Source organism: Henckelia pumila, chromosome 3 (assembly GCF_033568475.1).
Source record: "Henckelia pumila isolate YLH828 chromosome 3, ASM3356847v2, whole genome shotgun sequence".
Classification (NCBI taxonomy): domain Eukaryota; kingdom Viridiplantae; phylum Streptophyta; class Magnoliopsida; order Lamiales; family Gesneriaceae; genus Henckelia; species Henckelia pumila.
The window spans coordinates 39,788,023-39,807,259 of record NC_133122.1 but is presented as its reverse complement, the minus strand read 5'-3'; the positions used below and the strand labels follow the sequence as shown (position 1 = coordinate 39,807,259).

The window sequence follows — 19,237 nt, the reverse complement described above, 5'->3', positions numbered from 1 at the left end:
TTATTTATAGAATACAATTAATTCCATACATGCACATCCAACATATGCAACTTTTAGCTTCGAAAAATATATTTATCATTTTACGTTTTTAACTGTTCATTAATATAGATATTGTTAAATTATATTTTATGTTAATTTGTATATTTATTTATTTATTTATTGGCAATTTTACTAATTTTTTTTACATGACATTGATATGTGTAGTAGTGTCACATTAAAACTCTCGATAAAAATGATCTAAATTATTAAAAAAAAATGAGAAGATACAAAACTAAAACTGAAATTTTACTAAAATTGAAATCATAAAAAAAAATCAAACATTCATGACAAAAAATGTAATCTTTCTTTGCAACATTATCTTGGTTCATCAACAATATTCAATTACCGTCAACAGTACTGGATGGAGTTGTCAATAAATAGCTGCAGCTGATAGCATTTCTAGCTACATAAAACTTAATTATCGGTATTGCAAAAATAAGAAATACAAGGCGGCTATGGCGATTATCTTGCCCAATTCTGCCATGCAAGACCTTAAGGTCACATTCCAAGAATCCACACTTGTTTTCCCACCACAATTAGAACCAACCGAGAAAAAATCCATCTTCTTGTCCAACATAGATCAAATCCTCAACTACAGGATCCCCACAGCCAATTTCTTCTCCGCCAACCCGAAGTTCCCACCCGAATCCGTGGCCAAAAGGCTCAAAACTGCGCTGGAAAAAGTGCTCGTCTTGTTCGACTTCATGGCCGGAAGACTGAAGCTGAACCAGGAGTCCGGGCGGCTGGAGATAGAGTGCAACTCGGCGGGGGCCGGCTTTGTGGTGGCCTCTTCCGAGTATTCACTCCAAGAGATAGGCGACTTGGGCCGTCCCAATCTCGGATTCCAGCAACTTGCCGTCCACTCTCTCAAGAATCTGGTGCCATCTTCCCCTCATGATAATGATGATCAACCGCTCTGCATTTTTCAGGTAACCACGGAAACAATCACGTGGTCACACGTTACCTTTGAAATTATAATATTTGCATTAATTGAAAGATATGTTAATTGAGTTATTTTTGTGATGTCAAAACTATCGTGTAACTCAGTATGTAACAGAGCATGTACATATATAGTATTTTACTATTTTCAAGAATTTATGCATGAGAGAAACAAATAAAATAGTCTATATATTTGTATCTATATATAGAGAAGTTTTCAGCTGTCCAATCATTCCTGCCCAACTCGTTCTCGACGTACCGGGTTTTATTTGTTTTTTTTTTTTCGCATCACTAAAATACGGTATCGGGTTTTAATGGTCGGAGACGAGTTAAGGATCATTGATTGGAGAACTGAAAATTTCTATATATATAAAATAGAGGGATGAATAATATATATATTGAGGTTTAATGCAATTGCAGGTAACATCATTTAAGTGTGGAGGTTTTGCATTTGGAATGTCAGTGAACCATATATTGCACGATGGAATAAGTGCAAAAACCTTCAAAGACATTCTAGCTTCCCAAGCATTTGACGAAGACAAACCCTTCCCTTTCACGCCATGCCTCGACCGCCGCCTCCTCGCCGCCAGATCTCCGCCCACCGTCGAGTACTCTCATCCCGAGTTTTTCAAACCCCAACTCCCCGTCTCCGGCCCACCTGTTTTCGACTGCCAACCCGAAACACTGGACTACACGATCTTCAAATTCACACCAAACGATATCACCCATCTAAAACAAAAGGCAGCAGCAGCAGCGAAAGACACCACCAAGAAGATCTCGACTTTCGACGTGGTGGTGGCGCTCATCTGGCGGTGCAAAGCCCTGTCGCACACGGCGGCGCCGGAGCACGGCAAAGAAGAGCCAGATCACAGAGTGTCCACTTTGCTGAACGTGGTGGACTTAAGGTCGAGGCTGAAGGATCCACCTCTGCCACTGCCGTACTGCGGCAACGCGGTTCTTGTAGCATATTCGTCCGCGAAATGCGGGGACATAGAACGCGGGCCGTTCTCAAATATGGTGGAGATGGTGTCGGCGGCTCCGGCGAGAGTGACGAGTGAGTACGCGAGATCCGTGGTAGATTGGCTGGAGATACACAAAGGGCTTCCATGCGGGGAGTATATGGTGAGTTCATGGCTGAGATTAGGGTTTGATGAGGTGGCGTATCCATGGGGGAAGCCATTGTACAGCTGTCCGGTGGTGAGCCACCGGAAGGATATCTGCTGGGTTTTCCCCGACAGCCATGGAATCAATGCCTTGGTTTCATTGCCTTCTCCGGAGATGGATAAATTCAAATCCCTCTTCCAAAGCTTCTTTGTTTGAATATGCTACCAGAAATTATGTATCAATAATATATAATAGCTTTTATAAAAAAAAATAAAATATATAATAGTAGTGAAGAAAGTGTAATATAATATCCTTCGTGCGTGAGTAAAATATTACGTTGGAAGAAATTTACGAATTTAGTTTTACAATTTGGTATGATTTTGCTTTCAGTAATATAATTCTTCAAAATTTGGTATGATTAGACCAATTAGTTGATTTTTGTGTTTATTTTGCTGGGTTCATTTCAATCTATCTTTACAGACACTACACCGATCTAACGGTCCTCATTTAACAATACATGCGGGGTCCAATAAAAAATAATTAACCCTACATTTATTGATGAATGAGAACCGTTAGATGTATGTTAAGACAGTGCCTGTATAGGTTGGATCTAACTTACCATTTTGCTGCTGTGTAGATATAATATTAAACTTGTTAAAAATGTTAATTTTGTTATGTGTCAACGATATATTTATGTCGAATACTATGTCTGGTGCCACGTTATTTGGTGGCATTTTGATTTTTTCCCTCTTTCATTTTGAAGCAACACGATTTAAATGACATATTAATGTATACACGTAATGAAGTTTTATTTTCATCACAGGTATGTATCAAATAAACTCGAGGAGGTCATTTTCTTAAAAAAAAAATGGTTGATGCAATCTATTTTACAAATTTTTCCTATAATAATAATAATAATAATAATAATTATTATTATTATATTAAATTCGTTAAAAATGTTTTGCTCTATGTAAACGATATATATATTTTTGTCAAATAATATGTCTGGTGTGGCATTTTGATTTTTTTTTCTCCTTTCATTTGAAGCAACAAGATTTAAATGATATTTTAAAGTATACGTAATAAAGTTTTATTCCCATCACACGAGTTATATATAGGAGATCAATATGTATGTCAAAAAAATAATATTCAATCAATTTATTAGTTGTTTTTGAAAAAAATGACAATATAAAAAATTTTTAAGTTAATAAGCTCTCTTAATTACTAATTAAAATATATAATAAACAACTTATGAAACTAAAATTTAGGGATGTAAACGAATCGAACGGTTCGTGAGCTATTTGGAGCTCAGCTCGGTAGAAAGTTCGTTCGATAAGCTTATCAAACCGAGCTCGAGCTTGATTTTGAGCTCAACAATTTTCACGAGTCGAGTTTGAGCTTAAGGATGTTTGGCTCGTGAGCTCGCGAACATGTTTGTTAATAGACTCGTGATCCCGAGCTCGGGCTCGGCTCGTTTAGGAGGCTCACAAATATGTTCATTTTATTTATGTGGCTTTATCTAGTTTAAGTTTGAGTGGACAAATAAAAAATATTAATATTAATGCAAATGACACGATTAGAACATAATACTGTTGAAAGAAAGATGAATTTACAATACATAGGATGTAGCCATAATTTGTATTTTTTATTTTAACTTTAAAATCATTGTATTATTTTTTTTTTAAATCACAATAAATAAAATATTTATATATGCAATATTACTACTGAATGACAATTCAATCAATACATTTTTAAAGAACTTAAATAACAATATTATTTAAAATGCATGTCTTACGATAATTATAATTATATGTCATAGATGAATGATATTAAAAAATTTTAGTTAAAAAAAATTATGAAATTTTCTAAATTAAATTTGTTGAGTTAAAACTTGTTAAGTCAATATTATATGTATATAAGCACAACATTTTAATAAATTTATATAATATTATTAAACAAAATATTTCATATACGAACAGATCGTATCAAAAGTAATGCTTATATCTAATTATAAAAAATAATAGTGTGGTGGTTTCTTAAAAAAATTTAATATAAATATACATTTTTTTTAAATCTAAAAATATATTTTATAATAATTAAGCCACACAATAAATTTTTATATACTTGTGAAATAAGCATCGAAAGTGTTGATTTTCTTCAAGGGTAAGTGCTCGAAACTTGGGTTTAGCATTTTTAGTTTGGAGCTTCAGATTTTATTTTAAAGATATGAAGAATAACGAAGCTTGAATTTTGAGTTTATTAATTATTTGATCGTGTGATAAAATTTTTGAAATGATGAATACAATTGTGTATAGCTATACAACAGAGGATACTAAACATTGAACTTGTACAGATTGAAAACAGTAGAAGGATTGTGGTTGAAATTTGCATCTAGAATTTGATCTATAATAAATTCGGAGATTTCAAGATATATCATGACTTAAGCAGTTAGTAATGATGTAGTAAATTCATAAAGATCGAAAACTTTGATAAATGAAATTGGTGGATTTTTGGAATTAGACTGTGTTGGAGGTTGAAGTTTTAGATCATGGTAAGCTTATAAATCAAGTAATTATAATCAATTTGATCAAGAAATTATAATCGAAAAAAATCAAACTCGAGCTATGTTATATGTCTGACGAGCCAGAAAACGAACCTACTTAACGAGCCTGAAAGCGAGCTTGCTAATGAGCCTGTTTAACGGCTTGCTAATGAGCCTTGCTTAACGAGCCCTAAAACAAGCTTGAAAACGAGCCAAGATCGTTTAATATGATAAACGAGCCGAGCTCGAGCTTTTATATATACTAAACGAGCCCGAGTCCGAGCCTTATGATAAAAGCTCGGATCGAGCTCGAGCCCTTATTTCTGTCAAACGAGCCGAGCCCGAGCTTGATACTGTTCGGCTCGGCTCATTTACATCCCTACTAAAATTGTAATTTTTCTCACGTCATATAATAAAATTTACAATTTTCTCCACTATCTGAATAATTGAAAACAAACATAGAACGATATATATAGAATAAATTAAAGAATAAATCCATCTTTTTTAAAAAAAAATTTCAACAACATTTCATTAATCACAACAAGTCATGAATTACAACATATTTAAGAAATATAGGAATAGCGTCTTGGAAAAATATTTTATAGGAAAAACAAATGATGATGACGATGATGAGTGGAAGAAGATTGAAAAAATAGTCCTCTTCGTGTCTATTTTGTGCGTTGATTCTATAAATATTCAAATTTAATTTTAATTCTGTAAGTTATATTATATTTTGGTTTTGGGTCATTTTTTTAACAACATATTGATATGGTTTTGAAAAATGTTGATGAGTCGATGACCATATATCTAGCTCGTGTAGAGGAATGGGCCCCCCTCAAATTTTTTATATAAAATAATTATTATTAGGGCATATTTATAATACTTTTATTATTTATTAAATAAAATTAAATTTTAGAAAAATTAATCAAGTCACATTAGTGAAATATATTGAAAAATATATATTTAGCAACTTATCAAATGATTGTATATAATATGAATTATTATGACTTAATGATAAATATTTTAATTTTTCTGTTCGTTTTTTACTTTATATAATTTTTTTTTTTATATGAATAGTGCTCACTGATGGAGCCAAGCCAATTTTTATTCTATCCGAACTAAAATTTTATAAACTCTCCAATTTTTATGGGTTGAACTTGTATCTATTTATTTTTAAAAATATTCGGTCACAATTATATTAACAATTTTGACTAAATTAAATGTATCAAGGAAAAAAAAAACAGGCCACGTGATCTACCGTCTAGGCAGAACAACACATGACTCCACCTTAATTAATAGAGTAATTAATAAACACAACAAACTTAACGTGATTCAACTCGAAAATTCATGTTCACATACAAAATATCTCAAACAATTAAAAAACTTACTATACATACACAATATTTCATTTTTGGTCATTCATGTAAAAAATGGATGCTTCTTATTTTTAATTTTATCCATCTAAATACCAAACTATTTGGTCCAAATTTCGGGCTTCATGTGTACGTACGGGACTTCGGGTGCAAAATACATCGCCTAAACGAAAAGTTTTAGAAAATCAATTCGTTAATTTGACTGTCACTTCTAATTAACCCCGTTAGTTATCCGATATATAAAACGCTAAAATTATTTAAGAATGAAAAGGATGTGGAAATAATTAAAGTTTCGAAAGTTACATTTAAGTGTACATTATGTCACTTTAAATCAAAATAAACTGCATTTTAAATGAATATTGGAAATCAGAACAAAACAAAGGGGAATTATATTTTGGTCCGGTAATTTGCGTTATTCTATTTTTTTTATCGATCTCGTTAGCATTGATTCGCATTCATAGTTTATATGTAACTTGATTTTTTTTTTTCAAATTTTTGGAATAAAATATAAGTTTTTGTCCAATAATCAATTTTTTTTCAATTTTATTTATTTTTATCAAATACATGTGTGGCATCGAAAATCGATGCATAACAACACAAATTGATGACATGATACCGAAAATTGTGGGAAAATTATTTTTTTGGTCCTGTATGTTTGTCACTTTGCGATTTCAGTCCTTTATATTTTTAAATTTCAGTTTCAGTCCGCTATCTTTATTTTTTTTGGCAATTTTAGTTTTTTTTTTCCGATGTGACGCTGACGTGACACCAATTCAGTGCCGATGTCGAGCTGACGTGTACAATATCACGTAAGCATTTTCGAATAAAAATGATTGAAATTGCCAAAAATCAGAACATGCAAGACTAAAACTGAAATGTGAAAACATAGAGGACCAAAATCGCAAAGTGATAAACATACAAGACTAAATTTGCAATTTTTCCAATTGTTGACATGACTCGGAAAGTGAATTTTCCGATAAAAAAAATGACTAAAAATTAGGGGAAAAAAATGAAAATTAGTTGAAAAAAATCACGAATTTATTGATCACAATAACCAAAAAAATATAAAATACACAAATTATATGAACAAAAATATAATTTTCCATGCTGTGAAACCGTACTTTGAAGAAGAAAATTTTGTGCATTTTTATATTATAGTGATTTCTCTTTGAATATAATATATATAGTAACTTCTATTTTGTTTTGTTTTGCTTTGTTTTTATAGTTGTTTGTTATTTTTATTTTGTTGCATATGCTTTGTTGGTAAAGACTAAAGAGGATAGGGTAGTGAATTTTTTTTCTCCTCCCTAGATCCTTAATATATACTGTCATTTGGCATTAATATGCATGCCATGCTACTTGATTCGATTATTTTCTTGATTTTTACGGATTCTTGCCAATAGTTTTCATGGAAATAATCAATTTATTGATGATTAATGGATTCTGTATGGGTTAGTGATTATCGGAACAAAGTTGCATAGCACGTCACTTTCATTAAATATTTCCAAAATTATGCATATATGAAACGTAAATAAATGAAATTTTTGTTATCAATGTAGTGGTAGTTTTTCGGTATACCTTACTATAAATATTGGTATGGAAAAAATTCATACCGATACCGATAGTAAAATTTCGAAACTTTGGTACGAAAAAAATTCATATTGATACCGTATAGATACCGAAAAAAAATTCGGTATATCGAAAAAATGTCTGTATATCAAAAAAAATTCGATACGGTATGCCAAAATTCCGGTATTTCGATACGGTATGTCAGCGCTAGTTATCAATATATAGAACAAGGCCAATTAATCAATGTGTATGTTTTATCTTTCATATTCATGATTCCAGTGCATGTCTATGTACATCTGAATAAAAACACATTATAATTAAATCGATCAGATATAACGAAATGTTTTGGCTAGAATAACTTCAGATTTTAAGTCTCCGTAGATAATAAAATCTATGGTTTGAAATCATAATACTATTCTTTTCTTCTCATTTTATGTAATCAAAGTTGCTGGCAAAATTATATTTGCATCAAATACCATATCAATAATATATACATCATCAAATGTTTCAAAAACCCATCATCACTTGCCGAATCTATTAGAACTTAGAATGTCTAGCTTGCAAATGACACGAAAATCATCTATATGGGAATTATGTTTAACTTTTTAGCAATTTATTTTTCAATATACATTAATAAACCGTCATTAAAAAAATTCATCTTCCATCTTCTGAAGAATATCGGGGTTTTGACTATGTTCATAACAAAAAAGGATCGCCATGTGGTAGGCATAAAATCTGGAAATCTATAAATCTTTAATCTAATTTAATTTATTAAAACAAACAAATAATGCCGAAAAATTAAAATGTCTACATAATTACGGGAAAACAATAAAAAGTTGCAAGAACCATAAAAAAAAATAGACTGAAAAATGCAACACTCGATTTAGATATTTACACAACGTAGAACTAGAGATGTCAAAGTGGGTTGGGTTGGCCCGCCCCACCCCGGTGTATGTGCGGGTTGAGTCGACAAATTTTCAATCTGTCTAAATGGTGGGCCGCTCTGCCCAGTCAAGTGGTAGGTTGCGGGTTAACCTGCCAAATATAACTAAAAATTGGCGGATCAGCCCGGCCTGCACATCCAAATAGACGAGTTGAGTTGATAATTTATCAACCCACCTAAAGAGTTGGTCGACCCGCTTGCCAAATGAAGGGTTTTGATGGGTTGTGGATTGACCCATCTATTTTGATGGTTCTTCAAAGAACTAACAATGTCAGAGCCCATAAGTGAAATTAGTCAACAAAAAGAAACAAATGTGCAACATTTCATTAAGATATTGTAGTTGTTATGCTATCTGAATGACCGTGGTCCGTGACTAATATATACGAGAAGAAGACCACAAATCCATAATCCTTTTCTCCAATAGGTAAAAGAAAGCACTATACAAGGTAAACGAATCGATGGGGTGTGAGAGTGAATTGGAGAAGGAAAAAGAAGTTGCACCAAAGTTTTAAGAGTTATTTGCACCAAACACCCCTGTAAAATATTGAAAATGCACATTTCTCCCCTGTGAAATTTTAATAGGAATTTTCAACCCTAACCTGTTAAAAAATTAGCACACTCGTCCCTTCAAATAAGTGATTGTTGCGCACGCGCCCCTCATGCGACTGGACAAAAATTTTGATATTTTTTTGGCACCAAATATCCCTGTGAAATATTTAAAATGCATATTTGACCCCTGTGAAAATAATTTTTAAATCCATTCAACCCATAATATACAATTTTTATTAAAATCTAATTATAAAATATTTAGCAAACATTTTTCGTTTTATTAATTTTATTTTAATTTTATATTTATTATGATTATATAATTGTTTTCTAAAAAATATTATTATTTTATCTTGTTATAATTATTTTATTAAACTTTTTTCTTGTTTCCAACTTCTCCATTAAAAATGCGTTCATAAACGAGATTTAAATATCTAAAAGTACCAAAATATTAAATCAAAATGATAAGTGCATGATAAGTACCAACATTTTTAATTTTATTTGTTTTTATTTTTTATTTTAAATTTATAATTTATAATTAATTTATTTCTAAAAAAATTATTACTTTATCACATTATCATTATTTTATCAAATCACTTCGTGTTTTCAACTTCTCCATTAAACATGATTCATAAATAAGGATTTAAATATCTAAAAATACCAAAATATTGAACCAAATGATAAGCTCATGAAGGTTACTTTTTCAATTTTGAATTATATAAGCATGTTATTTTTTATTATTTATTACAAATTGTGCAATGCATATTTTTGAAAAATTTAAATTTTGGTTTAATAATATATAATCCTAAATCGATAAAGCAATATGTTTGAACTTATCAGTTTAGTTCAATATTTTGGTACTTGAAATTATTTAAATACTTGTTTATGAATGCATATTTAATGGAAAAGTTGGAAATACGAAGTGAGTTTAATAAAATAATGATAACATGATAAAGTAATAATATTTTTTAGAAAATAATTAATTAATGATAATACATTTAAAATAAAAAAATAAAAATTAATAAAACAAAAAATGTTTGCTAAATATTTATAATTGGATTTTATTAAAAATTTTGTATTATGGGTTGAATAAATTTTAAAATTATTTTCACAGGGGTCAAATATGCATTTTTTATATTTCACAGGGGTATTTGGTGCAAAAAAAAATATCAAAATCTTTGCCCAGTCGCATGAGGGGCGCGTGCGCAATAATCACTCATCTGAAGGGGCGAGTGTGTTAATTTTTTAAAAGGTCAGGGTTGAAGATGCCAATTAAAATTTTACAAGGGATAAATGTGCATTTTCAATATTTCACAGGGGTGGTTGGTGCAAATAACTCAAAGTTTTAATGGAAAATCCAATTATCCTTATTATTAGGTAGTGTTTGCAACCTCTAAAAATAAGTGATTATGGAGATTCTCTTCACAATATCCTTATTATTAGGTAGTGTTTGCAACCTTTAAAAATAAGTGATTATGGAGATTCTCTTCACAATTTGTAAAGAGAATCTTTATAATCACTTATTTTTAGAGGTTGCAAACACTACCTTAATGAGTTCACAAACTACACAACGATTACCTGGCCACGCTTGGATCCGGCTCTGCCCAAACTTTTGTGAATGGCCCCCTATAAATAAAGGTGGCTCCGCCCATAAATAAATAATATAATACAATACAATATAGCTGAGGTACGAGTATAAAATATATATTATAATTCAATTCGTCACGCCCTTTATTCTGGGGTATTTTAATTTGCCGTTAGATTTTTATAACGTAGAATCCAAGCTGACTAAGTCATGATTAATCCATAAGTTAAGTTAAATAATAATAATAAAAATTAGGATTCCTCCAAAATAGTCGTTTGTGAGTAAGTGCGTGAGCTAGCATAGGGGATTGGGGTGGCATGCAAAAAGAGAGCCTTGTTTTTATTCTCCTAATTCTCATCTCCTTCCACTTTAAAAACCCCCCAAACTAACCATCTTTTTTCTTCTCATCTTAAATCAAACCAAACTCATATCTTATACAAACAAGCTTTTAACTTGTTTTTGTATTAAAAAAAATAATAATTTAAGGGAAAAAAAGAAAAGAGAAGGAAAAAGATTGTTAAGCTAACTTTGCAAGCCAACCATTATTGCACCTAGCTCACAAAAAAAGCTTTGTGTTGTCTTGCATTATTCTTTTGTTATATCTTTTTGCATAGCTAAGTGCAACAATGGAGGCTTTGTCTCTCAGTGCTTCCATCCCCATTGCCTTAAACAGTGCTGTGAAAGTCTCAAGCTATGGTAAAATTAATAAATATAACAAGAGCATGGTGGTGTACTGTCAAAGTGGCAATAATCATGCAAGGAAGTTCACTGGGATTTCTTCTGTTTTCACGGAAACGTCGTCGTTGATCAGCTCGGATCGCGGGGCGACCACTTTTATGGAAGCTGGTAGTCTGGTTTTAACACCGGAGGGGAAGGATGTGGAAATACATGATGATGGTATTGGTATTGGCATTGGCATTGTCAAGTTTCTTCAAGGGAAGTCCTTTCTTATCACTGGTGCTACTGGTTTTTTGGGGAAAAGTAATGCCCTCTTTCTTCACTCATTAATTTAATTTTCTTCGTTAAGGTATGAGAAATCTCAACATGTGTGCATGATCGATTCTAGCATGCAATTTTCTAGCTAACTGATGGATTAATTATAGTTTCTGTACGTTACAAAGATGGATTCTGCTATATATCACTTATATGCATGATGAATATATTGATATTTGCTTGTCTTTTCCACGTACGATATTTTTCAGTTATCATTGAGAAAATACTTAGGACAGCACCAGATGTCCATAGTATATTTGTCTTGATCAAGGCTAAAAACAAAGAAGCTGCTGTTGGGAGACTGAAAAATGAAGTATGCAAGTTCTTGAGCACCGATTTCTTTGTGCATATATTTCATTCATTCCGATTAGAATTTATACAAAAGTTAACGGCACTACGCGTTCGTAGATAATGAATACGGAGCTTTTCAAGCGTCTGAAACAAACTCATGGAAAATCATATCAAGCTTTCATGCTGAGCAAGCTGGTTCCTGTGGTTGGAAATGTTTGCGAATCGAATCTTGGTGTAGATGAGGAAGCTTCTGATTTAATCACCAAACAGGTTGATGTAATAATAAATTCTGCAGCTAATACAACTTTTGATGAAAGGTATGTGCTTAGAAGCATGTTTTCATTTCATATCCACAAAGAAAATGGATATTATTAGTGCACCAAAAGAAATGCATGTCTTGGGTAAAATTATGGTTAGATGAATTTCAGGTATGATACAGCTCTCGACATAAACACTGGTGGACCTATGCGCCTTATGAGTTTTGCTAGAAAATGCCAGAAACTTAAGCTCTTCGTGCAAATATCAACAGGCAAGTTGCATGTATATTCATAGTATTAGCTGTCATGCAAACTTTTCAAATGACCCAATTTCCTTTCTTCTTGATCAAAAGTTCCGACCGTCATCACGAAAGTTCTTTTAAGTTTGATTTCTTTGTCGAAAATTCCATGTTTGATATGGAGAGATTTAAGTAAGTGCATTCTTGAGGGAGATGGTTTATTTTCATTCATTTATGGCAAGATCAGCTTATGTGAATGGACAAAGGCAAGGCAGAATCATGGAAAAGCCTTTCAGCTTAGGGGAAAGCATAGCAGGTGATGGCATACACCACAAATTGAACGTGGAAGATGAAATAAAGCTAGTCTTGGAATCAAAACAAGCTCTTGGAGATGATGCAGCACTGCTTCAGAAAATGAAAGAACTTGGGATACAGAGGTAATTTAACAACAGTCGAGTTCTTTCTCTGATAAATATCAAGTTTTATGGTTGCTCTCGCGTAGTAGAATTCGTTTTCAATGTTGTGATCATCAGAGCAAACAAATTTGGATGGCAAGATACATATGTTTTCACGAAGGCAATGGGAGAGATGATGATTAATAATCTAAGAGGCGACGTACCAGTCGTCGTGATTAGACCAAGTGTCATCGAGAGCACTTACAAAGAACCATTCCCGGGTTGGATGGAGGGGAACAGGTATGTATAACAAGAAAGATCATAACTTTACTTGGATCAACATATATGACATTAGTCAACCTCTTCTCCCCAGGATGATGGATCCCATTATTCTTCACTATGGAAAGGGTCAGCTCACGGGTTTTCTGGTCGACCCAAATGGAGTTCTTGATGTAGTAAGTCTGCTAACGACAGATCTTATATACTTGAAAGATAGAGATTAAAAGGTCTGATATATCAAGGGATTGTTTCAGGTTCCAGCAGATATGGTTGTGAACGCAACTTTGGCGGCCATGGTTAAGCATGGGGTGTCTGGAAAAGCAGAAACTAGCGTATATCAGATTGCTTCATCTGTTGTGAACCCACTAGTTTTCAGGGACCTGGCCAAGCTACTATTCGAACACTTCAATTCTCTGCCATTCATCGACTCAACAGGGGTCCCGGTTCGTGTTCCACAAATGAAGCTATTCAGCTCCATGGATGACTTCTCCTCTCACCTTTGGAGGCATGCTATCAACCGAACGGGATTAGGGGCTTTGTCCAATCTTGATGGAAAGTTGTCTCAGAAACTCCAACTCATCTGCAGAAAATCAGTGGAGCAAGCAAAAAATCTGGCTAATATTTACGAGCCCTACACATTCTATGGTGGCAGGTATACATTTTCAAGTTTTCCATGATCTCAACTTGCTTTTCTGTATAAAGTTTCCCTAAACATGAAATATATTATAACAGGTTTGACAATAGCAACACTAAAAGACTGATGGGATATATGTCTAAGGAAGAACAACTGCAATTTGGATTCGACGTGGAGAATATAGATTGGAAAGATTACATCTCTAATGTTCATATTCCGGGGTTGAGAAGGCATGTGATGAAGGGTAGAGGTTTGAGCAGCTGAACATTTTCTTCTTCCAAATATATTACAAGTTCAATATATTACAAGTTCTTGTGTGTAATTTTCCTGATACCAGTAGAGACAAAAATAAGAGTTTCTAGTGTATGATGGCTGTGACAATATATATAGATTATCGCCAATATGTATGTATGTATGTCTATTTAAGTTTAAACACATGTATTGTTTATTGAATCACCGGTCTAGTGGACAGGACAACTTAAACCGCATCTGTAAGAACTCCATTGTTTTTAATTGATCACTATTGTTGATAAATACATAGCACCAGCTCCAGCTGTAGTAGCGTTTCTTGCAAATCTTGTACCACATACAATACCAAGGAATTTTCAAACACAAATGGCACAAAAAACAGTCGTTTGATAACTACTTGGGCATTGCATTAACGGATAAAGAATTACACCGTCCACGTACATACGTGCATATTACAAGTAATGCACCAAAAAAAAGATGAAAGAATAGCCCGCTATACAAAAGCATATTGGTACATGGTATCACAAGCCAAGGAACGAAAATAGAGAAGGAACAAGGTCAACCACAGACCACGCAAGACCAGAATACTGAATGAACCTTATGCCAGTATCAACATCAAACGAAGTCTGCTCAGAGAAAAAGAATAGTTTCTGGACATACCCTGATTGTTTCACTTCACCCGACTTCTTATCAGGCGACACCCCACCTTTTAAAGCAGGTAGATAGCTCGTTGATCTTATTTGTATTCCCAAAGCATTCGCAAGAATGGGAAGAATCCATTTGGCAAGAGCCTTGCTGCAATACTTCATGACAAGAATGGTTGGAATGCCCAAAAGAATTCTACCGACAAATGTGGGAACTGGCAGCTGAGGGGAAAATATTCGTGCTACATTTTCATGGTGAAACTGATGAAAAGTTAGGTGGACCCCAATCACCTGAATAATACGATTGCCATCAATAATTTAGCTTGTGTAATGTAATATGTGCGGTTAAACCAAAATACTCTGAAAGTTCGGAAGTATAGGAATAATGTGAAAAAGAACCCAGCATAACACATCGGTCAAGTGGTTAGACCGTAAATACCTAAATTTTCGACATAGTATAGAGAGCTAGAACTCTTATTAATTAAGAACATCAAAATAAATTTTTAGAAGATAAAATCATAACAAAGATATGTTTAAAAATCTTAAAATAAATTATATCAATGCAGTAGCCGACCCCTTGGGTCAAGGAAGCAAGGGGCAAGGATATATGCACATATATATATGTCAATGCATAATTTAGTAGCTAAGTTGTATAACCAGGAATATATGAGGTGAATATGAAAATGATGACATTAACGCAATGGAAAGCAGAAGGCAGTCAAATACATCGACTTCTACAGCAGCAAACATGCATAGAAATTAAATGGGAAAACAAATTGTTCACTTACAATTCCCAAGGAAACACCATTGAAGGCAGTGTGGAATTCAAAACTAGGGGTCGAACACTCAGGCTTTGGGTAGGCAAAAAGCAACAAGAAGCTAAGGGTTGCCCAAAATGATGCAACTGCAAACCAAAAAACAACATCCAATTTATACATCTCAACCAACATAAAAATATATATAAAAAAAGAAAAAGAAACATGCTAAGCACACCCATCACCATTGTGAATCTAGGAACGTTAATACTCATCATTTTTCCTGAAGGCCACAATTCACATCAATTCCTACTATAACGACGATAATGGTGCTAACATAATTTTCAATAACAGGGGGAAAAAAGAGTCCACTCCAGGTTTTCTACCTTACTGACAAACGACTAGCTGTCAAATAGGACAGATATGGAAATCACATTATTGGTATATCAGTTTTTCCGGTTAATGGTGTCGACTTAGACAATAAGACATTCAAAATTGGCAAAAATACCTTTAGAATGTCAACAAGATCAACAAATCTTGGTTAAATGGATTGTAAAACCAATGCAAGGTACAGATCAACAATGTAATTAAATATGCTTCCCATTTGATACGCAAACCTGTGCACTTGAAGAATCCATCACAAATAAATCTAAAGAAATATCAATGGTTGAGTCACATAATTGAGATTTCTAAGAGGTAGTGCTTGAAATTACATGAATTTGCTAAAGAGGGACCAATAAAAGTGCTGCCATGCTAGTAACAAGGTGGTTGGGTGGAGACTGAGAATAAAGATATACATGAGCTAATCTAGTAATCAAATGGCACTTGGGGATCAAACGCGCAAAGTAACCTCAAGTCAAGGTTCCTGTAACATATAACTTACAGCCTTACAGCCAAGAAAAAAACTGCTTTCTCTGATCAAGTTCATCCAATTATCGAATTTATCATACAATTATGTGCAAGCCTGCCAAGCCAAATGCTAGAGCTCCCCTAGTTAAAAATTGCTAAAGCTAAGTGGCCTCTGATTTGACACTTCAAGCACCTGATTTAGCATGCACTTTAACTAAACAAATTGTAAAAGTGACGAGACAAGGAACATGATTAGGTAATTCTATCTAAAACACATCATGCAAGGCTCACATGCTATTCCACATTTTTGGACACCAAAACATGAAGGCAAAAGGCAATGAGCTCTTGGTCCTTGACAAAACATTTTTCCCAGACAGGCATTCTCATATCCTCTGATATGATACCATTTTGAATCTTCTTCATGTTCATGGGCTGCTTCTAGCTAGTGTCACCGAGAACAGACCCTTGGCATGTCATATTCTTAGAACGGAACAGAACTGGGCAATTATCAACTGGTGAGGGTCTATCTCCCTTCTGCGTCACCATAAATAAATAAACTGAAAAAATCTAACTGCCATGGATGCTGAAAAACCAAATCTAAACTCTGAACGAAGATTTTTTTAAAAAATCATCACCTTTAGCTTCTCTAAACAATTGACACTGATTCCCAACAATTATGACATGACAACGGTTTGAATAAAAATGATGACTCGTCAATGGAGAAATAAGATGAATATCAGAAGACAGAAGGGGATGAGCATCCTAACCATTTGGACCTAAGACTATGAAATTATCCAAGTATTCAGAAATAGAGAGCCAAATTGCCAAGATCCCCAATCCCATAGCTAGACCAACAATAACATCAATCAAGCTATGCATTCCCAGGTATATCCTTCCTGAAAATATAGCAACCTTAGATCAGGATACGCAGGAAAAGAATGAGAAACCATTGAAATTCTGAAACGTAATACTTACCCAAGCCAATGAGTCCCACAACCAGACAAACCATGCTGAATCCCACTACAGTAGTGTAGACATTATAACCAGAGTAGGACAGAATATAATGAAACAGATACCTGCGCTACCCAACAGAGAAATCATGAAGATTAGATAAAGAATTGGAGAAATGAAGCATGCCAATAACACGGGGCGAGGCAATATCAACTTTTTTCTCACGACAACAAGTATTAACATAATATTCCATTGGCCCGTGGCGGGTAAACATATCAAAGTTGTATTGTCTCTTGAGAAGGCCAAAAATAACATGAGTCAGGATGCAAGAAAACCTTCATAGTTCATACCCTGACAAGCAAACGGTATTAAGAGTGTGCGAAGAAGGTAATCCATATTCCATTGCATTCTCCTCCTCGTCTTTGGTCGCTGTTAATCTCCTAACAAGTGAAGAACTAGGTCTAGGTGCCGATACTACATCCTGTCAGCCATGATCATAAAAAGGAATCAATTAACGCGCCACAAATAGATAACCTTGTTGCCGTTATCTGTTGGCATATGATCCGATGAAAAGTACGGCAAGAAACTGACCTTTGTACAGTTTCCGAGGTAATCACAAAAGGCCATCAAGAGGGTCATCTGCCTAGCCAATTTGCAATGTCCGGTCTAAAAGACAACAAAGGAAAAACTTTATAAACAAACACCTATTCCACGAGTGAGAATTTTCAAAATTCAGCCAAATCTTGGCTCAATCACGTAAACAGCGGTCATACCCAGAAAAGGAAAGGAAGAAAGGCAGTGTAAAAAGGCACGGAAACGACACAAGACATCCCAGAAAACAAGGCATCCAAATACGTATTCTGGTATTTCTGCAAAACCCAAGGAAAATCGTCCGTGAAAAAGCCAAAATCACAAAAAAGAAAAATATGCAAACGGACACACCCCGACAAACCAACCTGGATCCCGAGAATAATGGGAGTGCCAGAAAGGACACAGTGCGAAACCCATGGTTGTGTTAAAGATCTGATCTTTCCAGTCACATTTAAAATCGAAGAAACCACAATCCACAATGCTATCCCAGAAAGAATAGTTACTTGCCACCCTGTGATGCTTTCCATTGGCATCTGGCGTAACCTCTCTCTCTGTCTCCCCTCTCCTTCCCTCTCGATAATTCTTTCTAGAAATTATTTTCCTCTATGACTCTGTCCCACGCGTAGAAACAGAGGGAAGTTCGAGAGAAAGAGAGAAAATATATATATATATAATAATACGAGAAATAATAAAAGAAGAAAGTTCCAAGAACCACAAGAATACTGTTGTCCGTTGAATTGTAAGCGGAGATTCAGGCACGATATTTGATTAAACTCAAGCGGAGTCAAAATGTAGGTGGCGTTGAAAAGTCAAGGGAAGAGCAGCGCCCCCCCCGCCCTCGCCGTCGGCTTCTTGTTTTGAGAGTTAAGTTTTTAATCTTACAATTATTTTACGAGAAAGGCTAGAGGAAGGCTATATGTACGGCCAATTTTGTACAATAAATTTTATAACACAATGCAAAAATTAAATATATCAAAATTCACGATAAATTGAATATAAAATCTCGCAATAAAATAACAAATATCACGATATAATTATTGTAAATATCGTTGTACACGACATTTATTGTACCTTTAGCATTATCCTTATTTTATAGATTTTTGTTTTATTTTTCCGGAGTGTGCTGATCTTTCGGAAAATTTAGGCTCTATGCCTCTATTTCACTTGGCTTGGTAAGAATGATTTGTTAAAAATAATCACTGCATGGTTAACAAAACCAACACCACCTAAATTTTCGCCTCGTTATCTTTTCTATTTTTTTCTATTTTATTAAGAACGAGCTCTTTGGTACGATTAGTATGATAATAAATTGTTTTTGATTGGATCTAAACATGTTTTTTTTAAATCACTGGATCTAAACGTGTTAATTAAATAATTTTCTAGGAAAGTTATTTTTCACTTTTTTTCCTTCAAATTCTATGAGGGGATTACTCGGCCCTCGGTTTGATTGGTGAACTATATTCACAAAGC

The 19,237-nt window shown here is 33.8% G+C and overlaps 3 protein-coding genes across 3 annotated transcripts; 2 read left to right on the top strand and 1 right to left on the bottom strand.

Annotated features, from left to right (window-relative positions):
• Positions 1–475: 475 nt before the first annotated feature.
• On the top strand, positions 476–2,382 carry LOC140892002 (acyltransferase GLAUCE-like). Its single transcript, XM_073300726.1, has 2 exons — positions 476–968; positions 1,399–2,382. Exons 1-2 carry the CDS (start codon positions 495–497, stop codon positions 2,296–2,298), a joined length of 1,374 nt encoding a protein of 457 aa, XP_073156827.1. The 5' UTR covers positions 476–494; the 3' UTR covers positions 2,299–2,382.
• Positions 2,383–11,266: 8,884 nt separating this feature from the next.
• LOC140887451 (fatty acyl-CoA reductase 2, chloroplastic-like) lies at positions 11,267–14,226 on the top strand. The gene is made up of 9 exons (XM_073294699.1): positions 11,267–11,621; positions 11,843–11,946; positions 12,042–12,241; positions 12,353–12,453; positions 12,668–12,857; positions 12,954–13,115; positions 13,189–13,270; positions 13,349–13,746; positions 13,827–14,226. Exons 1-9 carry the CDS (start codon positions 11,267–11,269, stop codon positions 13,990–13,992), a joined length of 1,758 nt encoding a protein of 585 aa, XP_073150800.1. The 3' UTR covers positions 13,993–14,226.
• Positions 14,227–14,362: 136 nt separating this feature from the next.
• On the bottom strand, positions 14,363–18,411 carry LOC140887452 (lipid phosphate phosphatase delta-like). The gene is made up of 8 exons (XM_073294700.1): positions 18,133–18,411; positions 17,950–18,045; positions 17,768–17,842; positions 17,527–17,657; positions 17,201–17,301; positions 16,993–17,121; positions 15,410–15,525; positions 14,363–14,912 (listed from the first exon to the last, which is right to left on the bottom strand). The coding sequence occupies exons 1-8, from the start codon at positions 18,298–18,300 to the stop codon at positions 14,499–14,501; spliced, it is 1,230 nt and encodes a 409-aa protein (XP_073150801.1). The 5' UTR covers positions 18,301–18,411; the 3' UTR covers positions 14,363–14,498.
• Positions 18,412–19,237: the final 826 nt, after the last annotated feature.